The sequence below is a fragment of the Siphateles boraxobius genome, unplaced genomic scaffold, assembly GCF_051911475.1.
Source record: "Siphateles boraxobius isolate OS27281-9 unplaced genomic scaffold, OSU_SipBor_1 37, whole genome shotgun sequence".
Classification (NCBI taxonomy): Eukaryota; Metazoa; Chordata; class Actinopteri; order Cypriniformes; family Leuciscidae; genus Siphateles; species Siphateles boraxobius.
In genome coordinates, this window is record NW_027508997.1 from 1639057 (window position 1) to 1651570 (window position 12514).

Consider the following 12514-nt stretch of genomic DNA (forward strand, 5'->3'; position numbering starts at 1 on the left):
TTGAAAACAGTTGTGCTGCTTAATCTTTTGGAGGAAACTGTAATTATTTTTCTTTTCAGGATTTTTAAATGAATAGAAAGTCAGCTTTTATTTGAAATAGAAATCTTTTGTAACAATGTTTAAGTTTTCATCAATTAAATGCATCTTAATAAAAGAAGAGAGTAAAAATCTTACTGACCCGCATTATTAGCATTATATCAACATTCCACCCTAGATAACAGTATCAGCCATGGAAAAAAAAAATCAGTTGATCGCTATTACAGGCTACAGAAGCTGTTTTTCATCCCATCTGACAAAATATGTGGTTCAGAAAATAATAATGGGATATTAAACCTTAGTATTTTATAATAATGAGAAACATTCCTGTTATGACTTCATATCTGCTAATAATGAGAAACCTCATAATAATGATTTCTCAAAAATACTACGAGACACTAACTCACAATAATGACTTAATAGCTCATTATTATAACAGAACAATTTCTAATCACAATTTTGATCAACTGTGACAGAAACTGACTTCCATATCAGACACAGTGATTGACAAACCTTGCTGAATAATGCAGGCCAACTAGGGGAGAGTATTTCTTAAACAACAAACTGGATGTGTGTGTGTGTGTGTGTGTGGTCTCTGTTTTCAGACAGCGTCCCGTAAATGCCCCGCCCTGCCTCTGCACCAGGACATCAGACTTCTACCTGTTAGACTGCGGCATCACCGGCCTATCCTTGGCAACCGGTACCGCGGTAACCTGAGTCTCCTCCTCCGCTTCCTCCCAGTCCGGACACCAGAACGCATGCAGTGAGGACACACCGCCTCAGCACTTTCGTGAGTGTGTGTGCGAGGGCAAACGAGTCTGTTGTGTGCGTGTGTGTGTGCATGTTGCCCTGTGCGAATGTGAATAATTGATTAGGACGCAGCTTCAGAATGTCCTGCCGGGGCTGTCCTGTGAGTGTGTGAGGTTGAAAGGGTGAGAGTGTGTATATGCTTGTCAGTAGAGATGGGGGATAAGAGTGCAGTGCACCAGCAAAAACAGCCTCCTTACGATGGACTGTGCAACTACGCCCAAAAAATTACCTCCTGCTTCGGACTTGATGGTAAGCACTGTCTCAGACTTCCCAGTGTCTTGCTCTGTGTGATTTATGTGTTTATCTCTATAGGAGGCTTGGGGGCTTTGTGTTTACGCTTGGTTTGTGTTCATTGTTTTCCTTTGTTAGAGAGTTGTCTCTGATATGTGCGCTGGAGCTGGATCAGTTTTCGTGAGGTGAACTGGCGTGCTTTGCTCTGCAGCAGAGACATTTATTCCCACTGTACCTTGTGTTAGTTTGTGCTAAGCTAATTTGCTGTATGGTCCACTTCTCATAAGAAACTGCAAACTCGTCTGTCCCGTTTGTGTGGAGAACAAGGAATTCAATGGGAGTGAGTGAAAGGAAAAATACAAATCTGAATGATAAAACATTAACGTAGATTGTATCTAAAACATATATGAAGAGGACATGTTGTCCTGCCCATTCTTTCATTGTGGTCTTTTTATATCACAGGAGATGCTTTAAGGGGGTCACCTAAAATGAAGATTTTGTCATCATTTAATCGTCCTCAAGTTGTTCCAAACCTGTTTGAATTTCTTTCTTATGCTGAACACAAAAACAAGATATTTTGAAGTATATGGGTAACCAAACAGTTGATGGGCTTCATTGACTTCCATATTATGGAAAAGAAATATAGTCAATGTGGCCCGTGAACTGTCTGGTTTATGACATTCCTCAAAATATATTATTTTGTGTTCATCAGAAAAAAGAGATTCATACAGGTTTGGAGCAATTTGAGGATGAGTAAATGATGATGACAATTTTTTATTTTTTGAGTGAACTATCCCAACTGATATCAGTGGATGAATGATTTCGGTACTCAAGAGCATGTTAAACTCTTCAGTCTTTTTGCGGTTTCTATGCAAAGTTCATGTGTGTTGTTTGAGGCATGTTTAAGATGTTTTCAGAGTTTGAGTATCAGTTGAGTAGAGTCTAAAGGTGATGATACACAGGGCAACTTTTTGAGCAATGTTGCTGGGCAATCTTGCCGAGCGATTGTTGCTTGGGCACTTTCCCATTGAAAATGGGCAATACATTTCTATCTGGATAATTTAGATTGGTCGTGGACCCTGTGTCTCATCTGGTTGCCCATCGACGGCAACATTGCCCAAAAAGTTGCCCTGTGCAGACCCGTCGCCAGACCTCAGTCTTAAGGGGGGCATATGAAATGTATGGGGGGGCACAATTATTTTTAGCCTGCAGTATGTATATTTATAGTAATATATATTATTATATAATATATAACTCTAGTCGCGCAGCACGTAATCATCACATTAAACATAAAACCAACAGCAATATGACCAGGTAGCCTAGCCTACACCACATCACACAGAAGCAATGTTATGAATATCTATAAAACACTCGACTACACAACATATTAGATGTAACACTAGAAGCATCTCTCAAATATTGCATTTTAAAGCCGTCAACAGAGGGATATGCATTGCCATGACACACACACACACACACACACATACACACGCACGCAAATACACTCTAACAGATACTTTGAGTGGAAGCAGCGCTGTCCTCTGTCCAGTCCCAGTACAGCGGGAGGAAGCGTTTCTCTGAGCAGAACCTCCTCATCAAAGTATCATTCCTCTCAGAAGGAACTGAAGCGAGTAAGCCGGCGAAAACTCGTTTTGAAACAGCTTTCAAAAATGCGCGGTAACTGTTGAGCGGCTTAGTTGTATGTCACGTACGTAGCCTAACGTTCTTTTGTAAGGCCGTGATATAGGCTGTTGCAGTGTAGATTCCCATCAATCAAACTAAATCACACCATTGTTTCTTTTTAATTTTTAATATTTTTAATATTTTGATGATAAAGAATGCAACATTAATGCAACACAAAATTAGCAACTATGATAATATTAAAATTAAATTAAAATTAAATTATCTGTGCCTCAAGGATTTCGATTTCAGATAAATACTGTTCTTTTGAACTTTCTGTTCATCACAGAATCCTGAAAAAATAATTGTTTTCAACATTGATAATAATAAATGATAATGATAAGTAATGCATATTTATAGTGACTGTTATGTAAATGGTCTAAAATGGTGTTAAAGGGTAGGCTACCTATTATGCAAAATTCACTTTTACATGGTGTTTGAACATAAATGTGTGTTGGCAGTGTGTGAGCAAAACCACCCTAGAATGATAAAAATCCACCCAGTGTTTTTTTTTACAATCTCAATAAATCATAAGCACTGTCTCAGAACGAGCTGTTCTAATGGCGCTTTTCCAATGCATGGTACGGTACGGTTCGGTTCGGTACGGCACGCTTTGCCGCTTTTCCACTGCATGGTACGGTACGGCTCGGCACGGCTCACTTGTGGCGCTTTCCACTGCATGGTACGGTATGGTACGGCTCGCTTCGGCTCGCTTTAAATGGTACCACCTCTGTTGAGGTTCCAAGCGTACCGTACCGATACTAAAATGTGACGTGGAAGCACTGTAGATCACTGATTGGTCAGACAGACAGAATCGTCACTACCAGCGTCATGTATTTGCGAGACATCAAACCCGCTAGATTTAAATAGCCAGTAACAGCCTCCAATGTTTTAAAACTACTTGTTTGACTTGCTTGGAGAAAAAAAACTTCCAAAAAAGAAATGGCTGAATCGTGGTCAGTGGACGAGAAGTGCAGACGTTCCTCTTGTTAGTTGCCGAGGAGCGGATAAACTGTAACGATCAGTCATAATCCCTGCCACTTTGAAGCGGTACTAACTGCAGTGGAAAAGCAACCGAGCTAAAGCGAACCGAACCGCGCCGCGCCGAGCCGAGTCGTACCACTCAGTGGAAAAGCGAACCGTGCGGCGCCGAGCCGAACCGTACTGAGATTCGGCTCAGTGTGACGTAGAATTGAGCAAGCCCCACCGACGGTTTGATTGACACTGTGGTTTTGGCATAGACCCCGCCCTCGGTGATCTGTACGCCATCCTCCATTGTCTCAACGACAGCCGGTGTTCTGACGATTTGTGCTGCCTTGTCGAAAATGTCTCCTAAGAAACATAAGTGTTCTGTTGTGGGATGTAATAATGTACATAGCAGTTTTCACTTTATTCCGACATCAGAGCCACTGAAAACGCAGTGGATGGATTTTATTTACGAAGGAAAGGCGCCACTAAAACTCCCAAAATACGTTTGTTGGCACGAATCATTTTCTGACTGACTGTTTTGTGAACGAGGGTCAATTCAAAGCAGGTAGTGCTTCAAAGTTAATCCTCAAGTGCGGATCGTTGCCTGCTGTTCGCGATCCAACGTCACCTCCAGCAGAAGTAAGTGTATTTTATGATTTTTGAGCAAATAGTAATTTCAGTCGATGTCAGCCAATTCAACAACAAATGCGTCTAAAGTTGTTGTCGTCGTCGTAGGATGTCTGTGTATATAATTCAAACCTTGTTTGTATAGTATGTAACCACACGTTTATAAATATATTTTTTAAAGATATTGTATTAAAAACTGTGCATGTTTTCTGTAAAAACAAGACATCAAAATTGCTATTTTTATACAAAGGCCAGCACATCGACACGAAGCTGTAAAACGAGGGATATTGGCGTGCAGACAGAAACATCACATAAATGTAATTTCATTTGTACGTAGCAAACGTTATCACAGTATTTGTGTTTGTAGTTTCAAAAAATTGCGCCAACGTTATCACAGTTTGTGTGTGTCTGTGTGTGTGTTGCACATCCATAATTGCAAAGGGGGCGCAATTACAACACTATATAAGTACATACCAAATAACCATTCCGAGACGTCCTGGTCCATTCTCATTTGTGTTTCTTCTGCCGGAGTCTCTTCATCATCTGGGTCTGATTCCGGTTCAAACATGTACGGCTGAATGCCATACGAAACAGCGGGTCTGTCATTCTCAGCCATTCTGCTTCTACCGACTGTTTATTGCCATAGGTTTGCAAGTTACGCCCTCATCCAAAGGCAGGGCGGGGATATGCAGCTCATTTACATTTAAGGTGGTACACACCAAAACAGCTCTTTTTAAACCAGGCCCCAAAAATGACATTTTCAAATGGTTATAATAAATTAACTGTGGGGTACATTCTGGGGACACCCGAGACCAATATTATATCTTGTAAAAAGGGGCATAATAGGTGCCCTTTAAATTCTAGCAATGTCCAGTTTAATTTGCGGTAATTAAAGGTGTTGTAAGTGAACCTCTTTCCGAATCTTCGTTCTCCAAAGACACGTCAAATCTTATGCCAGCAGTCCCAAATACACTAAACCATGGACATACAGAGTTTCAGATTGGCTAAATAAGCTCTGTATATTGTCTTCTGCTGCTGAAACCCCATATCGGTCAACCACTCAGCCTGAAGGCCCTTTCACTGTTTCACGTCAACATTGTCTAATGCATTGAAACCCTTTCTTGAATTCATTTAAATTCACCAAGAGCACCCGGTCAGTAAAGTTCAATGTTCAGCAAGTTTTTTTTGTTCCTTTCTTCCATGTATCAAAGCATGGATTTGATTTGCTGTAAGCACAAATGTTTTTAGCATTTATGGTACATTTCCCACTATCTTTCTACCTAAAAATCTTGAAAAATTGCCATTTTCAACTTTTCCTGTTGAGGTCAAAGCAGTGCATGGGTCATGTGAAAGGGCCTTGAGAGAGATCGGAAGAGAGCTTCATTTAACGGAGACAGTCGAGCTCTATTATTCATGAAGCCCTATATCACTCAGAAGCAGAGGAAGATCATGAGAAACGCAAGTTCATCCCTCTCTCTCTCTCTCTCTCTCTCTCTCTCTGTCACTCTAAACCCATCTCTTTACATCTTTCTTCACCCCTCCCTTTAAAATCTCATTTTCTGTTGACATGTAAAATATGTTCAACATTTGACAGTTTAAAGATTACATGCATAATTCTAATCTGCCTCAGTCTGTTATAAATTCTATCAGCATCTTCACCCTTTGATGCTCGTTTCCAAATACCTAGTGACCTGGTATGTTGCCAAGATAATGGCATGATACTTAGAGCAAAAAAATGCATTGAATAGAAAAACTTCAAATAGATTGATTTATTAAAAAAGTTACCAAATAAAGTGTGTGTGTGTGTGTGTGTGTGTGTGTGTGTGTGTGTGTGTGTGTGTGTGTGTGTGTGTGTGTGTGTGTGTGTGTGTGTGTGTGTGTGTGTGTGTGTGTGTGTGTGTGTGTGTGTGTGTGTGTGTGTGTGTGTGTGTGTGTGTGTGTGTGTGTGTGTGTGTGTGTGTGTGTCTCCAGATTTAAATTTTTTTTTTATTATTTATCTTATAACCTTCACTTTAAAGGATAAGTATGATGCAGCAGTTTGTCCAAAATAAGTTATCTTAGAAATGAAAGGTAATTACTATTCTGTATAACCTTTCTTAAAATATTGCTAGCATATACATCTTTGTAGGTTTTGGAACAGAGCCTGTGTGTGTTTAATAAGTATAAACTGCTGAGCCACGGTCTCTCTAATGCATCTGAGTGCAGAAAGACCCTCTGCGGGGTCTGCAGAGCAGCACATGTCTCTTAAATCTCATTCTTTACTCTGTAATTGCATAAAGGCAGTAGGTTAGGGCTTTTCTCCATGATTTGTCATCATTTGGTGAATTATCTCGGTCAGTCAATGACAGCGACTAAAGCACTCTTCGACATTACAAGTTACGTAATCAGATTACCTTTTTCAAGTAATTGATAAAGTAATGCATTACTTTTACATTTTCTACAAAATATCTGAAAGGTTTGTTTGAGCTACTGTACATGCGTGAATTTGCATTTTCTTCATCCCGAAGCTCATTCATTTCACTTTTGGGGTGAAATTGCCTTTACATTTGCCAAAATAGAACTTTTTTTTGTTTTTGTTTTTTTGTTATTAAAAAAACAAACGAGCAAGGCCAGCCCAGGTGAGAAAAAATAATCCAAAAGTAATGTAATGGATTACTTTACATAAAAAGTAAAGTAGAGCAATTAGTTACTTTTTTTAGGGAGTAACACAATATTGTCATGAATTGCTTTTAAAAGTAACTTCCCCAACACTGCTCTTCAAACAGCATTACATTACTAAACAATGTTTGATTTATAATTAATGTCTGTCTCAATTAATGATCTTTTTTATGAGATCTAGTCGTTGTCTGGATGTGGGTGTTACAAAAGGTTATGTGCTCTGGATACATTGTGTATTATTTAATATATATTACAATTTATTTACTTTATTATTTTATAATTTTTTTTTAATATCTTTATATTATCATTATATCTTAATGTTAATGTCATAATGTCAGTCTATATTAATATTATAATTAATTTTATTTACTATTCTTTTCAATAATTTTTTTTTTAATATTTATGTAATTTGTTTAATTATTAGATTTTTTTTTTTCCATTGGCTAGATGCCAACTCTACTTACCACCCAGAAAATTGGCAGAAAGCCCAAAAACCCATAATCAAGATTCACCAGGCAGCACAATGGGACATTTAGCAGTAGTTACAATATTTGATGAAGGTCAAAATAAATGAAAAGCAGTGTGAAACTCAGCAATCCCTTATATTCTTAGCTGGACATTTTAAATACATTCTCTAGAAAAATATTATAATAAATAACTGCTGTTTCTTGTTTCCTCTTTTATTTTAATGATTTTAATCAGAAAATGTCTTTTGTCTGTGTTTATTTATGGCCATTTGTTATACCCATTTCCTCCAGAGGTTAGGGAACAAATAGAGAGGTTTGGGTGGGATTTATGAACTTGTATCAGTTATTACACCTCTAATTTCATCTTCATAAGACATTAATTAAACCACAACAGTCTGATTATTTTTTTTGAGTTTTGCCAAACAGCTGCCTTTATATTAATAATAGTATATCACAAAATGTATTGCTCAAGATTACAGACTCTGCGAGCATATATAAAGAATTAACATTTTGATTATTGCTGCCATGATCATAATCCTTTTTTTTATCGTTGTTACTTCAGATTGTTTCATTCTGACGGCGCTTTTCTTTGGCTGAATTATAAAATCCTGTGATTTAAAGATTTAAAGGAGTTTGTGGGATTATAACTAATCTCCCTGAGTATCTGTTTTCAGCTAATCTTGTGCAATACATTTTAATTGTATTAATAGAAAATGGACTGGAGTTTCTAAAAAAAAAGAATCGAGCTGTTCAAATAAGGGCTTGCTAATTGTCTCAAAGATGACCATTCTTGATTTGGATCAAGATCAGGGTATTTTTAGTTGTGTTGTTAAACTGCTCTGAGCAAGGAGCTTGTGCAGCAGCTCTGGTGGCGTCGGCAAACCCCCGTCCAAGAGATAATCGGTGGGTAGACGTCAGGATTAATCCGCTTAGGAGAAGGAAAGGAGCTATTCCAGCCACTTCTTACTTTCCACTCTGGATTGGGGTTCACCTGTGGTCTTCACCTGAGACAGAAGTAGGAGCATTGAATCTGGCAACCGCTAAATTGTGACGAGTAAGCATTTAATTGAAGATTTAAGATTTGTTAATCTGAAGGTCAAAGGGTTTTGGTTGGAGTTTGGCGCTCTCTGCAGACTCGCCTGCTGGAACGTGGAAGCTGACCGCTGGGTCAAAGTGCTTTCCGGTCATCATTTCATCTGGATATTGAGTCCGTTATGGAGAAGACTAAATCCTAAAGCATTTTTGGCCAAGTTTGTGTGTTTTTAAGGACTTACTGTGCACCACAGCCATGCCTTCCCTTCCCACTTTGAACAGCCTGGGGAAACTGTGCGGCTCGGGACGCAGTCAGCAGGTGGATCGCACCCGGATCAAACGCACAAACTCCGTCAAACGCATGTCTGTAATAGAGGATGGACGTGTGGCAGAAGTGCTGTACCTCATTCCCAAACAGTCCATGATGCAACAGCTGCCGTTTATCAACCCTGACGACTACTACCTGAGCGAGAGCCTGACACCCGGTACGAACAGTAGTGCGCTGCGCTTTATATTGTGCTTCAAACATAGCACCGCACACCTCTTGTTCATTGCATATTACTGTTACAAAGGAGACAGTATTAGATTTGTTTTAAAATTTAGACCCATGATCAACTGAGCAATTGTAATTGTAAAGTTCAATTGTTAATTCTTAGGAAACTTTAGTCAGTGTTGTTCTAGTGTACTAGATGTAATGCATCACCAAGTAATTGAATTACTGTAATGTAGGTACTTTTCCCTTGAATAAGTAAAGTAAGGGATTACTCTTAATTTTTTATTTATTTATGTAATTAGTTACTATAAATACTGTAGACTAGATATAGACTAGAACAATTGATTGCACTTTATTTTACAGTATGTGTGTAAGGCAACTACATGGGTTTAGGTTAGTACCTAGTTATTAACCGGTTATTGTAATCACTGTAATAAGTAGCCTACATAGTAAGTACATGCGGAAAAGGACTAAAATAAAGTGCTATCAAATAAACATATAAAACAATAGTGGAGATAACATCAGAATTTAACGTCTAATGTTAAAATGTATGTTTTTAATATAATCTCCCTTTAAACACTGGTCAGTTCAAGAATAATTTATGCTTATCCAACACTGGTCCTAGTAATGTTGTGTCTTTGTCGCCAACATGATCTAATTAGTATTCATATAATTTCATATGGAAAATATTTTTTATGAATATTCCAACATCTTCCAAAAAATCCATTTACGTATCAGTTGCTAAAAAGGGATTACATGCTTTCAATGGGATGTTAGCAATTAATTATGCTAATCAAGAGGTAGTGCTCATCTAAATTCAAGGAAACATCTTGACACATCAAACTTTTGTGAGTGTGTGTGTATATGAGGAGGAAAGAGCATTATGCAATTTATTAATCAGTACACTAATGTCAAAAAATGATGGTTACTGCTTTTCGAAAATGAGTTTTATGTAACTTGAAACTTCTACAAGGATGCTTGAATCTACGGAAAAGGCTTTACTCGTATTAGACCATCGGACAGATCCAGCATGTCAGATTTCCTCCATCAGCAGTCTTCAGATTTCTTGGGATTTGCTTGTAAACTCTTGTTTGGGTAAAGATTTACACAAACAGATTACAGCGATTTTGTGGGAAAGGAACTTAATTTGGCTTGAAAGAAGAAGCTTTTACTTGCATTGCTGTTCAAAAGTTGGGGGTCAGTAAGATTTTGTGGTTTTGTTTTTTTTAAATAAAAACTTTTTTTTTACGTTACAATAAGGGCTCGTTTGTTAACATTAGTAAATTTCGTTAGTTAACATTAGTTAATTAAACTAAAATGAACTAACAATGAGCAATACATTTGTTACAGTATTTCATTCATTGTTAGTTAATGTTAGTTAATAGTGAAATTACTAATATTAACAAATACAGCTTTTGATTAATAAACGCTGTATAAGTATTGTTTATTCTTAGTTCATATTAACTAAAGTTTTTAATTAATGAGACCTTATTGTAGTTACCAACAAAAAAAAAATCAGCAAGGATTAACTAAATTGATCAAAAGTGGCAGTAGAGACATTTATAATATTTGAGTCTTTCTATTAATCAAAGAATCCTGATAAAAATGTATGCTTTCCACAAAAATGTTAAGCTGCTGTTTTCAACATAAGAAATGTTTCTTGAGCAGCAAATCAGCATATTATACTTATTTCTGAAGGATCATGTGACACTGAAGACTGGAATAATGATGCTGAAAATTCAGCTTTGCTCACAGGAATAAATTACGTTTATATAGATTCAAATAGAAAACAGTTATTATAAATAGTAATAATATTTCACATAACTTTTTTACTGTATTTTTGATGCACATGAGACCTCATTAAAACATTTCAAAAATCTTATATCAACCCCAAAATTAGGGTTTCAATTGTGTTCATGTCACTTGAAGAGAATAGTAAAAATGACACAACCAGGTGCACAGCTAAATGTACATTTATTTGAATGCTTTAACAACGTACCAATTTAAAAGTAAAGCAACTCTCGAGATGTCTGTGTTCTGTTTAACTGCATATTTGTTTATTTTATTTTTTAAGTTGCATTTCCCCTGGCATTCCAAAATGTACCATATAGATCCACTTGGAAGAGTTTACTTCCGGACATTACTGTGGGGAACTAAGAGCTTTTACAGGGTCATCTGAGAAGGGCAGAGCGTCAGTAATTGTGGAGCAGTGTTATTGGAAAAGATAAGGGCTTGACAAATCAATGAAAGTGCTCTTATGTAAATAACCATGAGTTGTAATTATTTAACAGTGCAGTGCAATTGCACGGTGATTCAAACAAATTGCACAGAGTTTGATGCATGTGAAACAATTTAAAAATTTGATAATTAGAAATAAGATGCAGGGCTGGATTATGAATGGAGCAGATAGATGCACCAGGACCTCAGAATAGGCCCCTGGCTGCTAGATTTAGTCATCTATTGTTAAAAACATTTTTACTAATCATTGCACAAATTTAAATATGATGATCAATATAATGAACATAATATGCTGAATGTTTTAGTCCATCCTATCTGATGCTGAAAGTTATGTTGACATCATGCAAATTGAATCTACAGCAGATATTATTAATATAACTATACATCTTCCATTACATTAATGCATTTTGGCAGATGCTTTTTCCCCAAAACTTGACCTACTGTTCTCTGGGAATCAAGCCCATGGCATTGCTAATGCAAAACTTAACCAGTTGAGTGACACATTAACGCTTCGCATAAATTTAGTTCTCCAGAGTATTTAGTTTTTAGAAATGTGTCCGCACTAAACCAGTCTATGATTAGGTCAAGTACGTTTTTGCGTACGGAAAAGCGTTCATTGATGCTTCGAAGCATGTCAAGGATGTGTTGTGACGTCACGCTGCCACCTCAGGTTGATGATTCTCAGATTACCTCTGATCCAGACTCAACCTTAGATGCCACAACAACAGATCGCCCATTCAAGGATGTGTTGTGAGGTCACGCTGTCACCTCAGGTTGATGATCCTCACGTTACCTCTGATCCAGACTATATCCAAAATATATCAGTTTCCACAAAAATATTAAGCAGCAAATCTGAATTGTTTCATTGTTTTGAGTTTTGTGAACTTGTTTCTTTTAATTTAAGCAAACTTAAATTTAACTGAAACTGGGCTGGGATTTCTTTTACCCAGAAAGCTTTGGCATGACACTCGAAAGGGAGATTAAATTGTTCCAATTAAAAGTTTGTGGCTTGTGGGTTTTTTGTGCAAGATTAATGTTAAGTGGGAGATTTAGTGTTTAATGTTTTGCTATGCTAATTTAGAATAGCTTCTGTTATGTTGGGATTTTGGGGGGTTACCATAATGGTGTACTCATTCAGGAATTGCTATGCTATCAAACCGTTGCGTTACAGTATATTGCTGCATGTAAATGCTAACTTGTTTTATTGGTAACGCAATGCTTTGATAGCATAGCAATTGCTGAAGGCAATTAAATATACATATATATTGCTGCA

At 37.3% G+C, this 12514-nt stretch overlaps 1 protein-coding gene across 7 annotated transcripts in view; it reads left to right on the forward strand.

Moving 5' to 3' along the window:
- Positions 1-772: 772 nt before the first annotated feature.
- The window catches only part of ablim1a (actin binding LIM protein 1a), a 54693-nt gene continuing 42951 nt past the window's right edge, over positions 773-12514 (forward strand). For 4 of the 7 annotated variants that reach the window (XR_013190682.1, XR_013190687.1, XR_013190683.1 and 1 more), the window contains exon 1: positions 788-1095. Coding sequence is in view for 2 of the 7 variants with exons in the window: in XM_077196937.1 (XP_077053052.1) it covers positions 8767-8995 (229 nt within the window). In the remaining 5 variants the exon portion in view is untranslated. Of the gene's footprint in view, positions 1096-8664; positions 8996-12514 lie in introns of those variants that run through there. The other 3 variants (XM_077196937.1, XM_077196936.1, XR_013190686.1) reach the window with 2 other exon arrangements.